The following is a 25,419-nucleotide window of genomic DNA, read 5'->3' as shown; positions in this document are numbered from 1 at the left end:
TTGAATCCCAAGTGTTGTCTGCTTTCAAGTGGGGAGATCCAGATACAAGAGTTAAGCCATGCAAGGTGGACTTCCCTGGTGGTCCAGCGGTAAAGAATGCGCCTGCCAACGCAGGGGACACGGGTGGGAAGATTCCACAAGCTTCAGGACAGCTAAGTCTGGCCGCCACAGCCACCGAGCCTGCGCACTCTAAAACCCACGCTCCACAGCAAGAGAAGCCAACTGCCCCAAGGAGCCCACGCACAGCCACTGGAGAGTAGCCTCTCTCTCAAGCAGAGAAAGCCCGAGACCTGGCACAGCCAGAAAAGAAAAGTTAAGCTGCACAAGGACTGCCGAGCAGCACTTCCTGGGGATTTAGCAAGTCCTGCCCCGCCCCAGGACTGGGAGGAATCCTGGCAACACATTTGTCAGCCCTTGTTACACACGTGGGTCTTGAACACACAGGACAGAGCTGCTCCGGGGGCAGGGACGCCCTCGCCAGGGTGGCCGTTCCCACCAGGACACGACCTGGGGGTGACTGTGTTCCACTGCACGTGGATTCCCAACTTCCCAGTTGTGGGCAAAGCCCTTTAGGGAGATTGGTTCCTTTATGTCATATTTTAGATTTCCCATATAAATGGTGTCATATGCTATTTGTCTTTCTTTTCTTTTGATTAATGACTTTACTTTTGGCTGCTCTGGGTCTTCGTCGCTGCGTGTAGGCTGTCTCTGGTTGTGGTGCGTGACTGCTCACTGCTGTGACTTCTCTTGTTGTGGGGCAGAGGCTCCAGGCGCCTGGGCTTCAGTGGCTGTGGCTCGTGGGCTCTAGAGCACTGGCTCAGTAGTTGTGGCAGACAGGCTGAGTTGCTCCATGCACAGGGGATCGTCCTGGACCAGGGATCGAACCTGTGTCTCCTGCATTGGCAGGCAGATTCTCACCACTGCACCATCAGGGAAGCCCAGACATTTGTTTTTTCTTTCTGACTCACTTCACTTAGTATGATAATCTCTAGTTGCACATATGTTGCTGCACATACCATTCTTTTTTTTTTTTTCCTTTGGCTGTGCCACACGGCATGCAGGGGCTTGGTTCCCCAACCAAGGATCAAACCCGTGCCCCATGCCTTGGAACCGTCAAGTCCTAACCACTGGACAGCTGGAGAATTCCTGTCATTTCATTCTTTTCCATGGGCTTTCCTTGTGGCTCAGCTGGTAAAGAATCCGCCTGCAATGAGGGAGACCTGGTTTTGGGAAGATCCCCTGGAGAAGGGAAAGGCTACCCACTCCAGTATTCTGGCCTGGAGAATCCCATGGACTCTACAGTCCATGGGGGTCACAAAGAGCTGGACACGACCGAGCAACTCCCAGTTTCACAGGGCTCAGGATATTTCGTCGTATGTCTGTGCCGCAGCCTCTTTACCCATCCCTCTGCTGGTGAGCGCTGCGATTGTTCCTGTGTCTTCGCTGTTGTAAGTGGCGCTGCAGTGTACCCTGGGCTGCATGTGTATTTTTGAGTTATGGTTTTGTCTGGGTATATGCCGGGAATGGGATTGCTAGATCATATGGCAACTCTTTTTTTTTTTTTTGAGAAACCTCCATACTCTTTTCCATGGTGGCTGTGCCAGTGTACTTCCCGCCAACCGTGTAGGAGGGTTCCCTTTTCTCTACACCCTCCCCAGCATTTGTTATTTGTAGACTATTTAATGATGGCCATTCTGACTGGTGGGAGGTGATGCTTCATTGTAGTTTTGATTTTGCATTTCTCTGATAGTTCATCTGCCTGTTGGCCATCTGTAGCTCTTCTTTGAAGAAATGTCTATTTAGGTCTTCTGCCCGTTTTCTGACTGGGTTGTCTGGTTTTTTGTTGTTGTCGAGTTGTATGAGCCGTTTATGTATTTTGGAGGTTAAGCCCTTCTCAGTCACATCATTTGCAAATATTTTCTCCCAGTCCGTATGTTGTCTTTTCATCTTGTTTATGATTTCCTTTGCTGTGCAAAAGCTTGTGTGTTTGATTAGGTCCCATTTGTGTATTTTTACTTTTGTTATTATCTCTGTTGCCTTGGGAGACCCCGACCTAAGAAAACATTGGTGTGATTCATGTCCGAGAATGTTTTGCCCATGCTCTCTTCTAGGAGTTTAACAGCGTCATATCTTACGGTTAAGTCTTTAAGTTATCTGAGTTCATTTTTGTGCTTGGTGTAAGGGTGTGTTTGATTTCCATGCAGCTGCCAATTTTCCCAGCATCACTTGCTGAACGGACAGTCATTTTCCCATTTTATATTCTGGCCTCCTTTGTTGAAAATTAATTGATCATCGATGTGTGGGTTTATTTCTGGACTCTCTGTTCTGTTGATGTATATGTCTGTTTTTATACCAGCACCACACCATTTGGATTAGTTTTGGACTATTATCTGAGGTTTTGGAGGCTTATGACTCCTGCTTTGTTTTTTTTCCCCCTGAGGCTTGCTTAGGCAATCCTTGGTCTTCGATGGTTTCATATAAAGTTTTGGTTATTCTTGTTCCATGAAATTTTTATGGGAAATTTGATAGGGATCAAACTAAATCTGTAGATTTCCTCGGGTTGTTCAGTCGTTAAGTCGTGTCTGACTCTTTGTGACCCCATGGACTGCAGCACTCCAGGCTTCCCTGTCCTTCACTATCTCCCTGAGTTTTCCCAAACTCATGTCTGTTGACTCAGTGATGCCATCCAATCATCTCATCCTCTGTCACCCTCTTCTCCTCCTGCCTTCAGCCTTTCCTAGCATCAGGGTCTTTTCCAATGAGTCAGTTCTTTGCATCAGGTGACCAAAGTATTGGAGTTTCAGCTTCAGCATCAGTCCTTCCAATGAATACTCAAGAGTGATTTCCTTTAATATGGACTGGTTTGATCTCCTTGCAGTCCATGGGACTCTCAAGAATCTTCTCCAATACCACAGTTAAAAGCATCAGTTCTTTGACACAGAGCCTTCTTAATGATCCAGCTCTCACATCCATACATGACTAATGGAAAAAACCATAGCTTTGACTAAACAGATCTTTGTTGACAAGTTGATGTCTCTGCTTTTTCATATTCTGTCAAGTTTCTCATAACCTTTCTTCCAAGGAGCAAGCTTCTTTAATTTCATGGCTGCAGTCACCATCCACATTGATTTTGGAGCCCATGAAAATAACATCAGTCATTGTTCCCACTTTTTCCCCATATATTTTGCCATGATGTGATGGGACCAGATACCATGATCTTCATTTTTTGAATATTGAGTTTTAAGCCAGTTTTTTCACTCTCCTCTTTCACCTTCATCAAGAGGCTCTTTAGTTCCTCTTGGCTTTCTTCCAATAGAGTGTTATCATCTGCAAAACACATCATCAACCTCTGTCATCTGAGGTTATCGATATTTTTCCTGGCAATTTTAATTCCACCTTGGGCTTCACCCGCACACTTTTCGCATGATGTACTCTGCATATAAGTTAAATTAACAGGGTCACGGTATACAGTCTTGTCATACTGTTTTCCCAATTTTGAAAAAGTCTGTTGTTCCAGGTCCAGTTCCAACTTTTGCTTCTTGTCCTGCATACAGATTTCTCAGGAGGAAGGTCAGGTGGTCTGGTATTCCCTTCTCTTTAAGAGTATTCCAAAGTTTGTTGTGATGCACACAGTCAAAGGCTTTAGCTATGTCAATGAAGCAGAAGTAGATGTTTTTCTGGAACTCTCTTGCTTTTTTCTGTGATCCAGCAGATGTTGGCAATTTGATCTCTGGTTTCTCTGCCTTTTCTAAATCCAATTTATCCATCTGAAAGTTCTTGGTTCATTTACTACTGAAGCCTGGCTTGAAGGATTTTCAGCATAATCTTGCTAGCATGGGAAATGATTGCAATTGTATGGTAATTTGAACATTCTTTGGCATTGCCCTTCTTTGGGATTGGAATGAAAACTGACCTTTTCCAGTCCCGTGGCCACTGCTGAGTTCTCCAAATTTGCTGGCATATTGAGTGCAGCACTTTCACAGCATCATCTTTTAGGATTTGAAATAGCTCAGCTGGAATTCCATCACCTCCACCAGCTTTGTTTATAGTAATGCTTCCTAGGGACTCTTGACTTCACACTCCAGGATATCTGGCTCTAGGTGAGTGACCACACCATTGTGATCATCTGGGTCATTAAGAGCTTTTCTGTACAGTTCTTCTGTGTATTCTTGCCACCTCTCCTTAATCTCTTCTGCTTCTGTTAGGTCGTTGCCATTCTTGTGCTTTTTGTTCCTATGCATGAAATGTCCCCTTGGCATCTCCAGTTTTCTTAAAGAGATCTCCAGTCTTTCCCTTCTTTTGCTTCCCTCTGTTTCTTTGCATTGTTCACTGAGGAAGGCTTTCTTATCTCTCCTTGCTATTCTTTGGAACTCTGCATTCAGATGAGTATTTCCTCCTGCTTCTCCTTTGCCTTTTTTTTTTTTTTTCTCCTTTGCCTTTTGCCTCTCTTCTTTTCTCCGCTATTTGTGATGCCTCCTCAGACGCCACTTTGCCTTCTTGCATTTCTTTTTCTTGGGCGTGGTTTTGGTCACCGCTTCCTGTACAATGTCACGAAGCTCCGTCCGTAGTTCTTCAGACACTCTGTCTATCAGACCTAGTCCCTTGAATCTATTTGTCACTTCCACTGTATAATCATGAGGGGTCTGATTTAGGTCATACCTGAATGGTCTAGTGGTTTTCCCTACTTTCTTCAAGTTGAGCCTGAACTTTGCAGTAAAGAGCTGATGATCTGAGCCACAGTCAGCTCCTGGTCTTGTTTTTGCTGACTCTATAGAGCTTCTCCATCTTAGGCTGCAAAGAATATAATCAGTTTGATTTTAGTACTGATGATTTGGTGACATCCATGTGCAGAGTCATCTCTTGTGTTGCTGAGGGTGTTTGCTGTGACCAGTACATTCTCTTGGCAAAACTCTGATAGTCTTTGCCCTGCTTCATTTTGTACTCCAAGGTCAAACTCACCTGTTAACCCAGGTATCTTTTGACTTCCTACTTTTGTATTCCAGTCCTGTGATGAAAAGGACATCTTTTTGTTTGTTTGTTTTTGGTGTTAGTTCTAGGAGGTCTTGTATGTCTTCATAGAATTGTTTCGCTTCATGTTCTTCGCTAATGGTGGTTGAGGCATAGGCTTGGATTACTGTGATGTCGAATGGTTTATCTCAGAAATGAACTGAGATCATTCTGTCATGTTTAAGATTGCACCCAAGTACTGCATTTCAGATTTTTTGTTAACTATGAGGGCTATTCCATTTCTTCTAAGAGATTCTTGCCCACAGTAGTAGATACAATGGTCATCTGAATTTAGTTCACCCATTCCCAAACATTGTACTTCATTGATGCCTAAAAAGTCGATGTTCACTCTTGCCATCTCCTGCTTGACCACGTCCAGTTGACCTTGTTTCATTGACCTAACATTCCACGTTCCTAAGCAATACTGTTCTTTACAGCGTCAAACGTTACTTTCACCACCAGATACAACCACAGCTGGGTGTCGTTTCTGCTTTGGCTCAACCTCTTCATTCTTTCTGGAGTTTTTTCTCCATTCTGCCCCAGGAGAATGGGGGCTCATCTTTCAGGGTCATATCTTTTTGCCTTTTCATTCTCTCCGTGGGGCTCTCAGGCAAGAATGCTGAAGTTGCTGCCACCCCCTTCCCTGATGGAGCACAGTTTGTGAGGCTCTAAGCAGCAGGACGTGCCCGCAGCCGCTCGTCTTAGCTGGAGGGCACGCCTGGGGCCCTGCTGGCCCACTGCTGGTCTTCATTTGAGTGTGTAAACCTTCGCTGGCCGCCGGGGGTTGGTCAGTGTGCAGCTGGAGGTCTAGGCAAAGGCCCTGCTGGAGTATCTGAGAGGTGGGTCTGGGGAAGGCTGGGGCGATGTTGGATGACGCCCAGGAGCGGAGGGCCCCCGCCTTCTCCGCTGCTCTGGCCGCCTTGCTTAATAGCAACAATCTGATTGGTGTTCTTGTCTCTGGTCTTGTAAGCTGTGCAAACTAGAGAGAAAAGCAGGAATAAAGTTAAATTTGTGAGAGTTGCTTGATTTGTGTTTGCCTTTTCACTTGTTTAGGCTTCCCTGGTGGCTCAGCTGCAATGCGGGAGACCCCGGCTCAATTCCTGGGTCAGGAAGTTCCCCTGGAGACGGGAGAGGCTACCCTCTGCAGGATTCTTGGGCTTCCATGGTGGCTCAGACAGTAAGGAATCCACCTGCAACGTGGGAGACCTGGGTTTGATCCCTGGATGATGGCACGGCAACCCACTCCAGTGTTCTTGTCTGGAGAATCCCATGGACAGAGGAGCCTGGCAGCTACAGTCTGTGAGGTCACAAAGAGGTGGACACCACATGTCATTTTTCCACCATCCCTAACCTCCTCAGATGTAACATATAAGATTAGATGAATCGCCTGTCTCCTTTTTCCTTGACGAAGCTAAAATTTGGTTCTCTCCTCCTGTCCTCTGATAAAATTAAATAGCCCTGGTGTGTGTACCCCTGTCAAGGTCCTACTTGATCAGGTTATTGTGAAAAACCGTTTTTATTTCCCCAGCCTGTCTCCTTCCCATATTAAAAAAAAAAAAAAAAAGCCATTTTGTTATTTATTTAGCTGTGCTGGGGTCTTAGTTCTGGCATGCGAGGTCTCCTGTCTTCTTTGGGCATGCAGGAGCTGGTTCCCTGTCCAGGGATGGAACCCAGGCCCCCTGCATGGCGAACAAGAGTCTTAGCTGCTGGACCACCGGGGAAGTTCCGTCCATTCCGTATTTAATACCTAAGTGTTCCAGCCAGGCCGGTAATGATACAGACACTCCAACATGTAAAATGTAAGATGCTGACCCCACATGACGTATCCTAGACAAAATCCCTATATATAAGAGCCGAACTAAACGTCAACAAAAATTAATTAAAAAAATTTTTTTTTAATGTAACCATATGTCTGGCATTTACCATGTCCCCTGAGGTACGCTCTGTCTCCAGTTTGGGGCCTATGGTCTTAACAGCTGGCCTGAGGGTGGTATATTTATTGGGATCAAAATGTTAAGCTGAAACCAGGCAAGAGTGAAATCAGGTGAGTGCTAAGCCTGCCGCTCTCAGCCCCTGATGGGTCTACGCCCGCAGCAGAGGAAGCAGATAGAGCTGCCCTCATGCGTCATCCTCAGCACTGAGAGAGAAGATGGGGGGGGGAGAGGCCGAAACTGGGGGTGACAGGCCAAATTCATTCCCCCTGCCGTCACTGGACAGAGTCGTTTCTCTTTTTGTTTCTTTGTTAATTGAGAAAAGAAATTCTTTTTGGTCAGGCCTCACGGCATGCAGGGCCTTAGTTCCTTGGCCAGGGATTGGCCCCTGCCCCTGAGGTGGAAGCGTGGAGTCCTGACCACTGGACCGTCTGGGAAGCCCCTCAAGGGCCTTTCAGAATGTGCTTGTCCTCCTGATGGCAGACTGTGAGGCATTCGTCCACGTTGTTTTCTAGGACCTTGGAGTAGCTGTGTCCCCTTTGAGCTGAGCTGGGGGGACGCATGTCTGAGACTAGCTCTCTGTTCTTGGCTACAAGACTGGGCGTCTCAGGATTTTGGTTTGCTGTGCATGGGGCAAGACCAAACCTGCTTTGGTTACAGACCCAGATGCTGTGCTGGTGAGGAATACAGCTGCGGGGAAGGACCGATGTGAGAAAAACAGCTAAAAGCTCGTAATAAGAACTCAGGAAGTTGAATGCCGGTGGTGAAAATAGCTGCTCAAATTCCATCCAAGGCCCAAGATTCTTTCATTTGTCATTCCACTACGTTTGGCTTTTGTCCTCAGTTGTGTCTCGGTTGCAAAATGCTACACCTCCAAGCATTGCATCTGAGTTCCGGGGAGAGAAAGGAGCAGTGTCTCCTATTAAGAAAGCCAAGACTTTCCCCAAACCTCTAGCAGACTTGGTCGTCAGAACCGGGCCACGTGGCTACCACAGCTGCATCCATTTTAGAGGCCAAAGTGTTGAGGAGGACACATACTGAGTCACCCTGCCCCAAACAGAGTCTGCCACAGGTGACCACTGCTACCAGCTCGGCGTTGCCCTGAAGTGCTGGCCAGTGTGGGTTTTAAGAAGAAATGAAATAAAAGGCTACCTATACAAAAAGGAGAGGCAAGCTTTTTATTTCTAAGTAATGACTTTACCTAGAAAAAAACAGGATAAACCAATAAACCGTTAGAGACTTTCTGGAATGACCCAGCAAATCTGCTTGGTGTGAAATAGACAAAAGGATAACCGCAGGCAATAGTTGCCCTCTGTATCTTATCACGTGGCTGATTTACAAACCCCGCAAAATTAAACTGAACTCAACAATTCATGTATGAACACATCTGAAGGCAATGATAAACGCTTTCTCCTTGTACATTTTTATTTACATTTATTTTTGGCTGCGCTGGGTCTTGGTTACTATGCTCGGGCTTCCTCTAGTTGCTGCGGTTGCGGCGTGCGGGCTTCTCACTGCCGTGGCTGGAGATGTAACAGCAGAATGTAGGTGCATAGGCTGCAGTGAGTGGGGTCTCCCCGGGCCAGGGACCGAGCCTGCGCCCCCCGCGTTGGCAGGTGCATCACTGAACCACCAGGGAAGCCCTATAAGCCTTTTCTGATGGTTAGAGGCAGACTTGAAAGAACAGTCATTTTCCATGTTCTTTGATATGAAGACCAAATCTCACATAGAACTATGTTAATTCTTTCCAAACTGGTCAGTTATAATCAAAACCCCAAGGAGATCTGCAGGGGCATGAAGAGGCCAAGTTCTGAGAAAATGATTCCTGCCTGGCTCACTTATAAAAAAAAAAAAAAAAATTTTTTTTATACCTCCTAAAAATGTGACCCCAGTCCTACTGTCTATGAATCACAGAGCAGCAGTCATGGAGAAGACGGGCAGGTCTGTGGAACCGTGAGGGATGAAGTTCAAGAAAGTTGTGGAATCTTGGACACTTATATCCCAGATAGGTGGATTTAAGAGTAAATATAAAATACAACCAAAAAAGGATGTAAGGAAGGGCCTCTTTGAGCCAAGGAAAAACGATAAAGGAAAGAAAAATTGAATAGACCCAACTACACAGTAATCAAAAACCTCTGTACACTGAAAATGCAGTAACAAAGAAAACGTTCGTGCTAGGGCAGGATGTGTGTACTTATTGCGTGTGTGTGTGTTGCATATACATATATATGTGTATAGATATGTATGTGGGTATATTGCATATAGGTACATATATTTTAAAGGTATCTTGCTTTCGTATTATTTTTAATAAAAACATTTTCTTGACTGCTCTGCGGCTCGTCGCCGTGTGAGGTCTTTCTCTAGCTGCCGTGAGTGGGGGCTGCCCTCCCGTTGCGGAGCACGGCTTCTCGTTGCAATGGCTTCCCTTGCTGCGGAGCGCGGGCTCCAGGGTGCGCGGCTTCAGAAGCGGCACACGGGCTGCTTCCCCGCGGCGTGTGGAATCTTCATGGACCAGGGATTGAACCAGCGTCCCCTGCATTGCAAGGCGATTCTTCACCGCTGGACACCATATATGTGTGTGTGTGTGTGTGTTACATGTTTATATATTGCATGTATTTGTGTACATCTAAAAATGGAATAGTGGACAAAAGAGAAAACTAAACTGTCAAAAAGCAGGAACAAATAACCATTCTATTTCTAATTATTTATTTGGCTGCCTTGGGTCTTGTATATCTCCAGTGGTGGTGCATGGGCTCTAGAGTTCACGGGCTCAGTAGCTGTGGTCCTTGGGCAACTAATTTCTCTGCAGCATGTGGGCTCTTAGTTCCCAGACTGGGGAGTGAACCCGCGTACCCTGCACCGGAAGGTGGATTCCTGACCACTGGACCACCAGGGAGGTCCCACAAGTAGCATTCTTAATGTAACAAAATGCAAATATAAAGTGAGTGGCTGGGATTTTCCCGGCGGTTCAGTGGTTAGGACTTGACACTTTCAATGCCGCGGCCCAGGTTCAATCTCTGGCACAGGAACTAAGATTCTTCAAGCCACGCGCAATGTCCGAAAAAACCCCAAACAAACAAAAACCTGAGTGATGACGCCAGTGTTGGTGACGTGCAGAGGAACAGACTCTTGGGGCCTGTGTGAGTGTGAGCAGGAGCGCTGTGGGTGCAAAACCAGAAACAGCTTTGAACCTTCACGGCCTTTCGTCTGTTCACGCCCCAGAAGTACTGATGGTCCAGGTAACCGTGCTGGCAGACACTAAGGGAGAGGAAAGGCACGGTCCAGCTGCAAGACAGAGAACTGACGAGGCCACCAACACGGTCTTTGAAAAATCTCTTGTAACGTGGAAAATGCTCATGATAAAATGTTAAGTGGAAAAGGATAAAGATAACACGCAGAGTATAGATGCAGTTTTGAGAAAAAGCACGTGGGAACCTCCCTGGTGAGCCAGGGGTTAGGACTCTGAGCTTTCCATGCAGAGGGCAAGGGCTCGATCCCTGACTGGGGAGCTGAGAGCCCATGTGCTGCGTGGCAGGGCCAGGAGAGGGAGAACACGTGTGTAGTTAACTGTATCCTGATGGAGCTTTTTCTGTAGACTGACATGGCTGTGGTCACCTCACAGAATAACCACGTGGTTCCATTTATTCAGAGGCTGTGTTAGATCTAGGGGGAGGAAATAATAAACTATGAAAACCTAACAGACTTTTCTTTTGGCTGCACTTGTGACCTGTGGGATCTTAGTTCCCAGACCAGGGGCCGGTCCCGTGCCCCCGGCAGTGGAAGTCCGCAGTGTCAACCCTGGACCCTCAGGGGCGTCCCCAAACTGCCTTTGACCTCACGTATTAGCATATACTAGCGGTTCTCGGCTGTGGCAGCTTAGGAGTGACCATGGTTTGCACTTAATGTACATTTGTTGCTAAGTCATGTCAGACTCTTCGTGACCCCACGGACTGTAGCCCACCAGGCTCTTCTGTCCGTGGGATTTCCCAGGCAAGGATACTGGAGTGGATAGCCATTGCCTTTAGCACGGGATCTTCCTGACCCAGGGATCAAACCCTTGTCTCCTGCATTGGTAGGCAGATTCTTTATCACTGAGCCACCAGAGAAGCCCTAAAACATGTTTAGAGGATGTCTGAAATTCAGAACCAGGCAGAGCCTTCTCAGCTGACCCTAAGTACGGTCTGACAGTAAACTGCTTGAGGACACTGGATCCCAATGATTACAGGTGGGGGATTTTTGAAGTGTGTCCATATTCCATTGGAGATCAAAGAAGTCCAACTAAAAGAATCGTGGACTGACTCTTACAACTGTGGACTGAGCCGGAATCCTTTCTGGAAGGGCTATTTTGAAGATTATGACCAAACACTGGGGAAGGGAAGGTGATTGGCAGTAGAATGAGTCAGAACATGTATAATTTCTTAAAAATTTATTGACTTAAATAATTTTGCTTATAATAAAGCCCTTTACACTTAAAAAAGTGTATACATGCAGAGCAAAAACAGGAGTAAATGCATCTCCAGGCCATGACTGTGAACTGAGGATTGTTTCAATTCTTGTATATCTGATTTCCCCCCCAATTTCTTCAATATACACGTATTATGTGTATGATGAGAACACGAAGTTTGTATGTGAATAAAAGAGCACTGAGACATCAATGGGAGGGGGGCCAAAGGGCATTTCCAATGGTTTTCTTGAAGAAAGAACAGTAATAAGAACATGTTCCATTTCAAAATTTTTAAAGAGCTGGGAATACCAGACCACCTTACCTGCCTCCTGAGACACCTGTATGCAGGTCAAGAAGCAACAGTTAGAACCAGACACGAAACAACAGACTGGTTCCAAATTGGGAAAGGAGTATGTCAAGGCTGTATATTGTCACCTTGCTTCTTTAACTTCTAGGCAGAGTACATCATGAGAAATGCCAGGCTTGATGAACACAAGTTGGAATCAAGATTGCCGGGAGAAATATCAGTCATCTCAGATGTGCAGACGACACCACCCTTATGGCAGAAAGTGAAGAAGAACTAAAGAGCCTCTTGATGAAGGTGAACAAGGAGAGTGAAAAAGCTGGCTCAAAACAACATTAAAAAAACTAAGATCATATCATCTTGTCCCATCACTTCAAGGCAAATAGATGGAGAAAAAACTGAAACAGTGACAGACTTTATTCTCTTGGGCTCCAAAATCACTGCAGATGGTGATAGCAGCCATGAAATTAAGACACTTGCTTCTTGGAAGAAAAGCTGACAAACATCAACAGTATATTAAGAAACAAAGATGTTACTTTGCCAGCAAAGGTCCATATAGTCAAAGTTATGGGTTTTTCCAGTAGTCATGTACGGATTTGAGAGTTGGACCTTAAGGCTGAATGCCAAAGAATCGATGTTTTCAAACTGTGGCATTGGAGAAGACTCTTGAGTCCCTTGGACTGCTAGACCACCAATCAATCCCAAAAGAAATCAATACTGAATATTCATTGGAAGGACTGATGCTGAAGCTCCAATACTTTGGCCACATCATGCAAAGAACTGACTCATTGGAAAAGACCCTGATGATGGCAAAGATTGAGGGTGGGAGAAGGGGATGACAGAGGATGAGATGGTTGGATGGCATTACCAACTCAATGGACCTGAGTTTGAGCAAGCTCTGAGAGATGGTGAAGGACAGGGAAGCCTGGCGTGCTGCAGTCCATGGGGTCGCAAAGTCAGACACCACTGAGCAACTGAACATTATCAACAGGTGTCGCTCGAAGTGGTAAGGTGCTGACGTCAGCTGATGGCGCTAGCAGCCCCGCCGGGCGGGAGCAGCAGTGTGTGTATATGGGGGGGTGGGGACAGGGGTAACTTGTATGTAAATTTCTTTTAAACTAAGAGAAATAAGTATGGTAACAATCAAAGTTAGATTCTATTTGTTTTTTGCCAATGAAGTTGTCAGAGCTTCCCTGTTTCCTGCAGGGAAGGGCTTGCAGCCGGCTCCAGGGACGCTGGAGCAGTGGGTCAGCGCCAAGGGCCCAGAAGCCAGGCCGGCAGGACCAGCCCGTCCCGCCCGAGCTGTCGCCGGCTCTCCTCACACTGAGACAGTGTTCTCACACAACCAAGACCATACTGGAACGATGCAGTAGAGTTCATTTCCTTTATCTCAAAATTACTTCTAGTAATCTACCACAGGACAATGTTAAAGAATGCAAAAAGATGGTGTATGAAGGATGGTTTATAATAGTGACAGCTTGGAAATAACTTCGCATCCAACGGAAAAGCAGCTAACAGAACAGCCCGCCCTACCCAGAACCTCAGCTCCAAAGACAACAGGGCTCTGCTGGAGAAAGGCTGGTCATGCGGTGAGGACGCTGGGGGACCAAAACGACAGACGGTGCGCCCGTGTTTACAGAAACGTGAAGACGCACCATCAGAAAGCAGAAGGTGAAGTTACCAAAGTGCGAAATGCAGTTTTAATAAGAATTGTGGGTGTCTCTTCCCTTAATTCCGTTTCCTGAAATGTGGTTATTCAGCCTCCAAACATACTTTAATAAAAGTGTGTCATAGACTCCAGCACTCCATACAGATGTGAGCAGGCAGCTGGTCTCTGCTCTAAAATGTGAGTGGGATGACTGAGTCATAACCAAGCCCCAGAGGGACGTCATCCTTCTCCTTCTCCGGGACCACCAGGCATATAGCCTCTCGGAGGCTGAGCACCATGGGGTCTGGGGCAGCCCCGCAGGTGGCCTTGCCATCCCGGGGTACGAAGCCTGCTTCTGCCATGGACAGGGTGGCCAGACAGGACGCTGGGCTGCACGGCCACTAACATGTCAGTGTGGAGAGTCCGGGGAATTTGCTTCTTCCCAAATGCCCACCATCTGAGCCCATTCTTCCCTCCCGGAGCAGAGTTCACTTAGAAGTAATACTGTTAAAAAAAAAAAAAAAAAAGTAATACTGTTTGTGATTCTCCTGTTTTCTCTCCCCTTTAATTATCATGTTAAACATCAAAGAGTTTACAGAAAAAATTCGGGGTGGAAAGCAAGGAAGCGAGGACAGGGCCCCCCTTCACCTGAGGAGAGAGCTCCCTCCCCGCCTTCCAAATGTCAGCAGAGCGGACAGGACACCCTCAGGCAGCCTCAGCACTCTCCTACCGGCTCCCTCTCCAGCAGCCCACAACCTCTAGGTGTGTTTCAGGTGGCAGGAGGGTGATACACACACAGGAGTCAATTTCCGGGGTTGCTCCCAAGGGGGAAACTCCTGCTGGCCGAGGGTGGGGCCACACCCAGGAACTTGGCCACATCCAGGGCATCGACCCGGCCCACGTTGCTCCCGCCTGAGGCCCCTGGGCCCAGCAGGCCGCCAGGCAGGTAGTAGGTGCTCAGCAAGCGCTGGTCCAACTGGACGGCAAAGGGCTTCTCCCCGCCATGGAGCCTGCGGTGCTCTGCCAGAGGCCCGCTCCAGCCGAACACCTCGCCGCACTCGTGACACTTGAAGGGCTTCTCCGCCGAGTGCGTCTTCTGATGTTTAATGAGACAGTGGTTCTGGCTGAAGGCCCGGCCGCACTGGCCGCACTTGTAGGGCTTCTCGCCGGTGTGCACGCGCTGGTGCACGATGAGTGACGAGTGGCAGCTGAAGGCCTTCCAGCAGCGGCTGCAGTCGAAGGGCTTCTCGCCCGTGTGCACGCGCTGGTGCACGATCAGGTAGGAGTGGGAGCTGAAGGCCTTGCCGCACTCGTCGCAGCGGAAGGGCTTCTCGCCGCTGTGCACGCGCTGGTGCACCACCAGGTACGCGTGGCAGCTGAAGGCCTTGGCGCACTGGCCGCACCGGAAGGGCTTCTCGCCGGTGTGCGCGCGCCGGTGCAGCGTCAGGCGCGAGCGGCTGCTGAAGGCCTTCTGGCAGTCGCTGCAGCGGAAGGGCTTGTCCCCGCTGTGCAGCTTCTCGTGCGCCGTCAGCGACGAGTGGCAGGCGAAGGCCCGGCCGCACGCGCCGCAGCGGTAAGGCTTCTCGCCCGTGTGCACGCGGCGGTGGCGCGTGAGGTGCGTCCGCTGGTTGAAGGCCTTGCCGCACTCGCCGCAGCGGTAGGGCCGCTCGCCCGTGTGCACGCGCAGGTGCATGGCCAGCAGCGAGCTGCAGCTGAAGGCCTTGGCGCAGTGGCCGCACTTGTAGGGCCGCTCGCCGGTGTGCGCGCGCCGGTGCACGTTGAGCGACGAGTGGCAGCTGAAGGCCTTGCCGCACTGGCCGCACTGGAAGGGCTTCTCGCCGGCGTGCGCGCGCCGGTGCTCCAGCAGGCCGGTGCTCCAGCTGAGGGCCTCGCCGCACTCGTAGGCCTTCTCCCGCGCGTGCCAGCGCCGGTGCAGCGCCAGCGCCGCGCTCCGCTGGAAGGCCTTGCCGCACTCGCCGCACGCGAACGGGCCGCTCCCCGCACCCTGGCTCCGGCGCCGCCTCCTCCCAGGCTGGCTTTCTGGAGAGGCTCCTTCCGTGGGAAGGCTGGGCTGGGCCGGCAGGGCGCTCTGCAGGCCAAGTGCCTCCTTGGACTCATAGCGGCCCTGCCGGCGCTCCTCGGCGGACCCAGCACCGGCGTAGGAGGCTTCGCCTCGGGTCAGAGCAGTCGCCAGGCACCCCCAGATACACTCATTGCTGAACCCGGGGTTGTGCACATTGGACCTCGCCAACCCGTCTGCGATCGGCTCCCACGGCGGCTCTTCCTTGTAAACAAGCGTCTCCTCCACTGCAGGCCGGGGTTCCCATCCTGGTTCTGGAAGGGAGAGGCCACCCTCTGAGAGCAGGCGGAGGGGCGGCGCCAGGGCTCAGGGTGGGGAGTGCCCAGAGCGTAGGTGAGCGAGTTAGCGCGGGTGCAGGGGCGGGGCGGTGGGCGGGGCAGCAGGGCAGGCGGGGTGCACGGAGGTGTGGCGGCGGGGGAGTGGGTGGGGCGTGAGGAGGCCGGGCAACGGGCAGGGCGCCAGGTGGAGGACACGGCAGGCAGGCCGCAGTTTTGCAAAAGCCAGGCCGCTCTGTAAGGAGCAGGGCGGCGGGTGGAGGAGCCCGCACTGACAGCCCCACGTGTGAACATCCCACGTGCAGATGCTCCCGTCTCCCTCCAGCTCAAGGCAACCGGCTGTGTCCGTTCTGTGCACTGCCCCCAGCGCAGGTCCTGGCACACAGTCGGTGCTCAATGTGTGCTCGGGGAAGGGAGGCAGGAGGGGCCGAGCAGGTGCAGAGGGAGCCGGCAGCGGACCACAGGGGCAGTGGGGAGGGGCTCTGCCTCCACGCCCCGCTCACCTGGACCCGGCCCCGCAGGCCCGTCTCTGGCAGCCTGCCATGGCTCCTCGCCTCGCTCCAGGTGGGAGATGACGTCTGGCTTGCAGACCGGAGGCCCTGCGTGGGGAGGAAGCGACGGGGCTCTGGGCGCCCTGTGCGCCAGCCCCGAGGAAGGGGGCTCAGACGGGGAACCCACGCTGACCTGCGGGTCTGAGGACCCCACAGGGACTGACGCCCGCTCCGAGGCAGGCTGGGCTCCCAGGGCCTGTCCACCTCCCTCCCTCTCCTCCAGCCCCCACCTGCAGGCAAAGATGCCAATGGCACCACAAGGGCCGAGGGCAGAGACAGGAGCCGACGTCCTGCCAGGTCCAGCCCCTAGGAGAGACGGGACCTGGCCTCCTCACCTTGGGCACCATCTTACCCAGGGAAAGAAGGTTCTGGTAGTTTTCCAGCATCACATCCCGGTACAGGGCCCTCTGGGGGGAGTCCAGTTGGCCCCACTCCTCCTGGGTAAAGTCCACAGCCACGTCCTTGAAAGTCACGGACCCCTGGAAGGACACACACGTTCTTTTTCTCACCCAGGACGGCGGAGTCCACCTGTGCTCCTGGGTGACGGAGGAGCTCAGCAGCGGAGACCTCGGGAGCCATCCTGAGTGTGGCCAGAAGGCTGTGCTGTAGACACAAACGGCTCCAGCCCCAGACAGGCGCCGCACTGCGCCCTGAGGGTGGACCCTGGACCCCTCCGTGTCCCTCCTGCTGGCCCCTGCTCTCCCTGGGCCACGTCCCCGGCTTCGCCTGCTCCCACCCTCCCCCAACCCTGGCCCCTGGTCTGCGGTGCCCTCCTCGGTCACCCCAGCTCCAAGGGTCCTGAAAGCCCCAGTGACTCTCCGTGTGACTCTGCTCCGGAACCCCGGTGTTCTGGGCAAGATTAGCCGGAGATTAAAGGCTTCCCTGGGGTCACACTGAAACCTAAAAGCCTCAGGAAGATCCAACTACATACTAAGTAATTTCACCGCATCCCAGAACATGTAAGGAATTAAACCCAACACTCAAGAAAGTAAAATTCACTCTGTCCAAGAACAAACATGGACACCAAAGGGGAAAAGGGAGGGACAAAGTGGGAGACTGGGGCTGACATGCACACAGGGCTACGGATAAAACCTAACTAAGGAGAGCCTGCTCTACAGCACAGGAACTCCACTCAGCGCTCTAAGGCGACCTATACAGGAAGGAAATCCAAGAAAGAGAGGCTACGTATATACACGAGGCTGATTCACTTTGTAAAGTAACTATACTGCAATAAAAGCTTTAAAAAATTCACTCTGTCCAGAATCCAACCAAGTAACTAAAAGGAAAAGCTAATAAAATCAGAAGATTTAAGCGTTTCATAAAACAGTATTTGTTTACCTCAAAAGAAGGTGTTAAGGGCAAAACAGAATCAAAGATACAAGATGGAGAAAAGAAACAGCACAAGGGTGACTACAAATTCAACCACACCAATAATCATATGAAATGTGAATAAATACCCCAAGTAAAACTGGGAGACTGTCAAAATGAAGTTAAACAGCAAAACCCAACCACATGCCAGCTACACAATCCAATTTAAATACAAAGACTAAGACAGATTAAAAGTGAAAAAAGACAGAAAAAGATACACTGTGCCAACGTGAATCAAAAGAAAACTGAGGTAGCTATATCAACATTAGACAAAGATTTCAGAGCCAGGGATACCAGAGATAAATCATAATTCCATGATTATGTAGTGATCATTACTATCGGATCAATTCATGACGAGCTCACAAGAACTGCAAACAAAGATGAACCTGTCAGCAGGGCCTCAAAGTGCACAAAACAAGACCTGACAGGGCTGAAAACAGGCTGCCTGGTGGCTCCGTGCTAATGACTCTGCTGCAGGAGACACCGGTTCGGTCCGTGATCTAGGAAGACCCCACGTGCCGCGGAGCAGCTGAGCTTGTGGGCCACAGCCACGAAAGCCCGCGCACCTAGGGCTCTGCTGCTGCTGCTGCTAAGCCACCTCAGTCGTGTCCAACTCCGTGCGATCCCACAGACGGCAGCCCGCCAGGCTCCCCCGTCCCTGGGATTCTCCAGGCAAGGACACTGGAGTGGGTTGCCATTGCCTTCTCCGCTAGGGCCCGTACTCCATAACACAAAGCCCACGCAGCACAACTCGAGAGTAGCCCTCGCCCTTCACAGCCAGAGACAAGCCCATGCAGCAACAGCACCCAAAAGTAGGTTTAAAGAATGAAATGAAAGCCCACAGTTACACTAGATGATCCTGACGACAGTCTATCCCAGTAACTGACACGATACACAAGCAGAAAACGTCAGAACACGGAACACCTGAATAACACCATGGTTCAATGTTGACTTGGTATTTACAAAACACTCTAGCCCACAAAAGCAGGATACACATTCTTTTCAAGTGCACACAGAACATTTACCAAGATAAACCACATGCTGGGTAATAAAGTAAGTCTCAGTAAATTTGAAAGATTTCAAATCATACACAGTTCCTTCTCTGATTATAGCATAATTAGAAACAATAGCAGACACCTGGAAAATCCTCCACCTATTTAGAATTAACAGACTCCTAAATAATACAAAGCTGAAGGAGAAATCACCAAAAAATTGTAGAAACTTCTTTGAACTGAAAAAGGAAAATAAAACATACCAAAATTTTCAGCATATACCTAAAGAGGACTTAGAATGAACTTTATGGCAGTGAATGTAGCAGTGAATGCTACGTGAGAACAGGTATCAAATCAATACTTAAGTTTCAACTTGAAGAAACCAAAGTGAAAGAAAGAAATAAGAATCAGAAACCAGTGAAAAGAGAAAAGAAAAGCGACAGAGAAAAATCAATAAAACCAAAAGAAGGTTCTTTGCAAAGATGAATAATTAAACATATATTTACTATATGACTCAGCCATCCCACTCTTGAGTATTTATGCAAGAGAAGAAACACACCTGTAATGCGTATGCCAATATTTATAGTAGGCTTATTTGTAATAGCCTAAACCTGTAATCAACCCCTAAACGTTCATCAGCTGGTGAGCAGATAAACAAATAGTGGGGTACATATACAATGGTGTAATGTGCGGAACCATGTCCCCTCCACATTAGTTTGTTGAAGCCCTAAGTTCCAATATGTTAGAATGTGACTTGACTTGAAGATGGGGTCTTTAAAGAGATAATTAAGGTAAACGAGGTCATTAGAATGGGCCCTGACATAAGACTACTGTCCTGATAAGAAAATGAAACTTGGACACAGATACGTACAGAGGGAAGGACATGTGAGGACATAGAGAAGCGCCCTCTATAAACCAAGGAGAGCTGCTCAGAAGAAACCTACCAACACCCTGACCTGAGACTTCGAGCCTCCAGAACTAGGGGACAACACACGTCTGCTGCCTGAGCCACCGAATCTGTGGCATTTCGTTAAGGCAGCCCAGCAACCTAAAACGGAGTGCAGTCTCATTCAGTAATCAAAAGGAACAAGTTGCTGACTCAAATCAGGACATGGATGCAAAAGCATCATGCTAAGTGAGATAAGTCAAAAACAAAATCACATATATAATTCCATGTGAAATTCTCCAAAAGGCAAAATTATTTTGGTTGCCAAGGGGACAGGTGGAGAAGATGGACTATAAAGGGGCATGAAGGGACTTTCTGGGTGATGGAAAAGTTCTGTCCTGACTGTGGTGCCTACACAACTATATGCATGTGCCAAAACTCACCAAATCCTACATGTATAAAACTGGAGAACTCTTCCTGTGTATAATCATAACTCAGTAAGTCTGACCATAAAGAAGGATGAGCAGCAAAGAATCAGCGCTTCCGACTGTGGTGTTGGAGAAGACTCGAGAGTCCCGTGGACTGCAAGGAGATCCAACCAGTCACTCCGAAAGGAGATCAACCCTGAATATTCATTATAAGGACTGATACTGAAGCTCCAATACTTCGGAAAGACCAGAGATCTCTTCAAGAATATTAGAGATACCAAGGGAACATTTCATGCAATGTTCCAACCAGTCCATCCTAAAGGAAATCAGTCCTGAATATTCATTGGAAGGACTGATGCTGAAGCTGGAACTCCAATACTTTGGCCACCTGATGCAAAGAACTGACTCCTTGTAAAAGACCCTGATGCTGGGAAAGATTTAAGATGGGAGGACAAAGGGACAACAGAGGATAAGATGGCTGGATGGCATCACCGACTCAACAGAGTTTGAGTAAACTCCGGGAATTGGTGATGGACAGGGAGGCCGGGCATGCTGCAGTCCACGGGGTCGCAAAGAGTTAGACACGAACTGAACTGATTTCATACAAAAACAGGCGCAATAAAGGACAGAAACAGTAAGGATGTAACAGAAGCAAAAGAGATTAAGAAAAGGTGGCAATGATGCACAGAACTGTACAAAAAAGCTCTTAATGACCCGGTTATCCACGTGTGGTGTGATCACTTACCTAGAGCCAGATATCCTGGAGTGTGAAGTCAAGTGAGCCTTAGGAAGCATCACTACAAACAAACTGGAGGAGGTGGTGGAATTCCAGCTGAGTTATTTCAGATCCTAAAAGATGCTGCTGCTGAAGTGCTGCACTCAATATGCCAGCAAATTTGGAAAACTCAGCAGTGGCCACAGGACTGGAAAAGGTCAGTTTTCATTCTAATCCTAAAGAGGGGCAATGTCCAAGAATGTTCACACTACCACACAATTGCACTCATTTCACAAGCTAGCAAGGTAATGCTCAAAATCCTTTAGCTAGGCTTCAACAGTATGTGAACCGAGAACCTCCAGATGTACAAGCTGAGTTTAGAAAAAGCAAAGCAAAAAAAAAAAAAAAAAGTCAGAGGAATCAGAGATCAAATTGCCAGCTTCACTGGATCACAGAAAAAGCAAGAGAATTCAAAAAAACATCTACTCCTGCTTCACTGACTACACTAACGCCTTTGACTGTGTGGATCACAACAAACTATGGAAAAAATCTTGAACAGAAGAAAATACCAGACCACCTCACCTGTCTCCTGAGAAACCCGTATGCAGGTCAAGAAGTAACAGAACCTTACATGGAGCAACGGACTGGTTCAAAATTGGGAAAGGAGAGCCTCAAGGGTATATATTTTCACCCTGCTTATTTAACTTACATGCAGAGCACATTGTGCAAAATGCTGGGCTAGATGAATCTCAAACTGGTATCCAGATTGCTGGGAGAAATATCAACAATCTCAGATATGCAGATGATAACACTCTATTGGCAGAAAACAAAGAGGAATTAAAGAGCCTCTTGATGAAGTTGAAAGAGGAGAGTGAAAAAGCTGGTTTAAAACTCAAGATTCAAAAAACTAAGATCACGGCATCCAGCCCCGTCACTTCATGGCAAATAGATGGGGAAAAAATGGAAACAGTGACACACTCTTATTTTCCTGGGTTCCAAAATCACTTCAGACAGTGACTGAAGCCATGAAATTAAAAGATAGTTGCTCCTTGGAAGAAAAGCTATAACCAACCCAGACAGTGTATTAAAAAGCAGAGACATTACTGACAAAGGTCCACATAGTCAAAATCATGGTTTTTCCAGTAGTCGTGTATGCATGTGAGAATTGAACATTAACAAGGCTGAGCACAGAAGAACTGATGCTTTTGAACTGTGGTGTTGGAGAAGACTCTTGAGAGTCCCTTGGAGAGCAAGATCAAACCAGTCACTCCTAAAGGAAATCAATCCTGAATATTCGTTGGAAGGACTGATGCTAAAGCTGAAGCTCCACTACTTTGGCCACCTGATGCGAAGAACTGACTCACTGGAAAAGACCCTGAGGCTGGGAAAGATTGAGGGCAGGAGGAGAAGGGGGCGACAGATGAGACGGTTGGATGGCATCACCGACTGAATGGACATAAATCTAAGCAAACTCCACGAGATAGTGAGGTACCGGAGAGGCTGGCATGCTGCAGTCCATGGGGCTGCAGAGTTGGATACGTCTTAGCGACTGAACAGCAAAAACAAGCCTAATACAAAAACCCCACTGGACCTCAGGGAGACAAGAAGGCAGGAATGAGGACACGCTGAGACTGTGTCCACAGCTGAGGCGCTCAGGGGTGAAGCAAGATGGTGAAAGCAGAGAGAAGGTGGGAAGGGGCAGAAACGAGATCTCAGAACGTGATGCTGGTAACAGAGCTCTCAGCGGCTACATGGCTTCAGTGTGGGGGTGTCAACAGGCCAAGAGCAGCATCTGAGCCACATTGAGGACTTTCTAGGGGCACTCCCAACCTACCGGGAGAAGCCCACGTCCGGTGTGTCTTCATTTTGCAGGTCAGGGAGCAAAAGGGTGTGGAATCAAAGGCAGACTTGGTAATGCAACTTGCAAAGGAGTCAGAACAGACCATGGGGATGTCCCGGCGGGGAAGTACCCGGGCCACAGTACGAGACTATTGCGGGAGGAGAGCACTTCACACAGAGGACCAGCTATCCAAAGCCCCGGGAAGCTGGTGCTTCAGGATTAACGTCTGTGCACAAGAAGGGGAGTGCCTCCAAGGTGGCACTCTCAACACACACCCTGCTTTTTCCTCCATTTCAAGGTCAGCTGCAGACATCAGAACATCTCAGCCTACATTCTTCAGCCTGTACTTCCCATAGATGTTCTCTACACAATCACAGTGCCATCATCAAACCCATGAAGTTAAATACTGATACAAAACTATATGAAATACATTTCCAAATGCCTTTGACAGAATTTTGGATCTATGACCCACCAAGGACCATGTATCTATCACATGTGCTCATCATGTCTCCTGAGTGTTTTACAGAACATTCTAACATTACAGAAGCTGGGCCCATCTCATCATACACGTTTTACAGTCATTTCTACTTTTCAAGTGACAGGTTAACAGAATTACCAAATCCTAAAAATGACAAAGGACTCTCAACTCTCCAAGCCTTTCACTCATACTGTCTCTATCAATTGCACCTTTCTGAACACTGGGAAGGATAGACGGGGTAGGTGGTGGAGCAAAATGATGAGCAAAAACCGAAAGTCTGTAAAAGGAGTGATTTGTGCTTCACTCAGCTACAGAAGCAGCCCCAAGGCCAACTCCCTTCAGAGCCCCGAAAGCCTCCGTAATTCCACGATTTTCCACGAAGGCCTTGTGTCAGGAACTGGGTACAGAGAAAAAGCATATCTGGACGCTTGATCTACTGTCACTGTGATCCCCCAGCGCTGCAACCCAGCCCTCCCATCAGCTGTTCCACGCCCTCTTACCAAACTTACTCCCAGAAAACGCCCCTGAACAAGGATCAACCACAGCAAACATCCCGTGGGCCTGCGTGTGCAGATGAGCCAAGTGATCTCATGGGAGCGGTCACCTACTAGGTGTGGGTGGCACTAAACCACCACAGAGAGCTCCCGGCACAGTGCTGGGCACACAGCAGTCCTGAGCGACGGCCGAAGGCTGGGCTGTACCAGGCTGGAAGCCACACTCACCTGGAGGGCGCACCCAAGCGTCACCGGACCTGCCCCCCAACCACGCATACCCAGAGTTTCCTGAGGACCGCAGCACAGGCACCCAGATCGGGGGTCCCTGGATGACTGTATGGCCTGGGTGATGGAAGGCTGAAGTCAACCCTCCTCATAAAGAACGAGACGTTCAAAAAAAACAACAGTCACTCACCTCCGACCTGGCTTCCGGGAGACCCTGAGGCAATGCGTCTTCTGGAATCTCTTTGAGGAGACGAGCAGGATCTGGAAAAGACAAATGAGTCAACGGGGCTGTTCTGTTCACAGCCACCAGGCACCCCTGGCCCAGGGAGAATCAAGGGGAGTCGGAGGCGAGCCCCAGCTTCGGCACAACCAGAGAACCTGGGGCTAATTCTGCTACTCGGCGTCTCAGACACGCCACTTACAGAGGAAACTGGGCGCCGTTCCCGTCCCCGTGCCCACCGGGAGGAGGCGGCGGCCGCCTGACTCTGGGGCGCTTCCAGGGACCCCGCCTGCCCTCCCCGTGCAAACCCAGGCCCGCGGCCGACAAGCCAACTGTACCTGTCCCCCGCGTCTCCGGGGCGTCCATGGCGCCCTCCCTCGACGGCCGCCCCGGCTGGGGGCGGGGCGGACCGGGCTCCCGGGGCTGGGGACGCTCGCGCAGCCCCGCGGGGGCGGCTCCGCGCCCCTGGTCGGGGTCAGGCGGGCTCCGCAGGCGCCGGGCGCGTCGGGCTGCGCTCCCGCCCCATGGCGCGCCCCGCCAGCCTGTCAGTCACGCCTCCCGGGTCCGGGCGGGCCGACCAGGCCTTGGGCTTAGCTGCCCCGAGCTGAGAGTCGCGAGGGCGGCACAAAGGTGAGGGGCGGACCGGCGGACCGACGAAGGGCCAGGAGCTCGCGCTGCCGAGCGCACCCGCCTCCCACGGGAAGACCGCTGCTGCCACAAAGGAGCGTCTGTGGGGCGCCGCGGGACGGGCGCATGCGCGGAACGGAAGCGCACAACTCCCGGGAGCCTTTGCGCCGCGCAGGGGCGTCAGGGCCGGAGCCGCTCTGACGTGCGTGCAGCACAGTCTTCTGGGAAGTGTAGTTATGGGTCCAGAGCCCCTGCACTCTGGCCCCGCCCCTCTCCCGCCCCGCCCCCGCCCCCGCCCCCGCCACCCTCGAGGCTGCGGAAATCACTTGCGTCTGGGTGTGTGTGGCGTGTGTATGTGTGTATGTAGTGTGTGTGTATTGTCTGTGTGGTGTGTGTGGTTTGTGTGTAGTATGTATGTGTGTTGTATATGAGTGGTGTGGTGTTTGTGATATGTGTGATGCGTGTGGTTTGTGTGTGGTGTGTGGATGGTATGTAGTGTGTATGGTTTGTGTGTGGTGTGTGTATGATGTTTGTGTGATATGTCTATGTGTGGTATATATGTGTGGTGTGTCTGTGATGTGTGTGTGGTGTGTATGTAGAGGGTGTGTATGTGTGGTGTATGTGTGGTATGTGTGTGGTGTATGTGTGTTGTATGTATGGCATGCCCAGTTTGTATGTGTGGTGTGTGTATGTGTGTGTGGTGTGTGTGTATGTGTGTGGTGTGTATGTGTGTATGGTGTGTATGTGTGTGGGGTGTATGATGTGTATGTGTGTGGTATATGGTGTGTATGCGTGTATGGTGTGTGTGTGTGTGTATATGGTGTGTGTCTGTGGTATCTGTGTGATGTGTGTATGTGTGTGGGGTGTGTGTATGTGTGTATGTGTGTGGGTGTATGATGTGTATGT

General features: G+C 49.7%; 1 protein-coding gene across 1 annotated transcript; it reads right to left on the bottom strand.

Annotated features, from left to right (window-relative positions):
* Positions 1-11,349: 11,349 nt before the first annotated feature.
* On the bottom strand, positions 11,350-24,336 carry ZNF74 (zinc finger protein 74). The gene is made up of 5 exons (XM_061141354.1): positions 24,225-24,336; positions 23,857-23,927; positions 16,593-16,719; positions 16,193-16,288; positions 11,350-15,668 (listed from the first exon to the last, which is right to left on the bottom strand). Exons 1-5 carry the CDS (start codon positions 24,250-24,252, stop codon positions 14,137-14,139), a joined length of 1,854 nt encoding a protein of 617 aa, XP_060997337.1. The 5' UTR covers positions 24,253-24,336; the 3' UTR covers positions 11,350-14,136.
* Between the last annotated feature and the right edge of the window lie 1,083 nt (positions 24,337-25,419).

This window comes from Dama dama, chromosome 5 (assembly GCF_033118175.1).
Source record: "Dama dama isolate Ldn47 chromosome 5, ASM3311817v1, whole genome shotgun sequence".
Classification (NCBI taxonomy): Eukaryota; Metazoa; Chordata; class Mammalia; order Artiodactyla; family Cervidae; genus Dama; species Dama dama.
The sequence above is the reverse complement of the archived record's forward strand: the minus strand, read 5'-3'. Positions and strand labels throughout refer to the sequence as shown.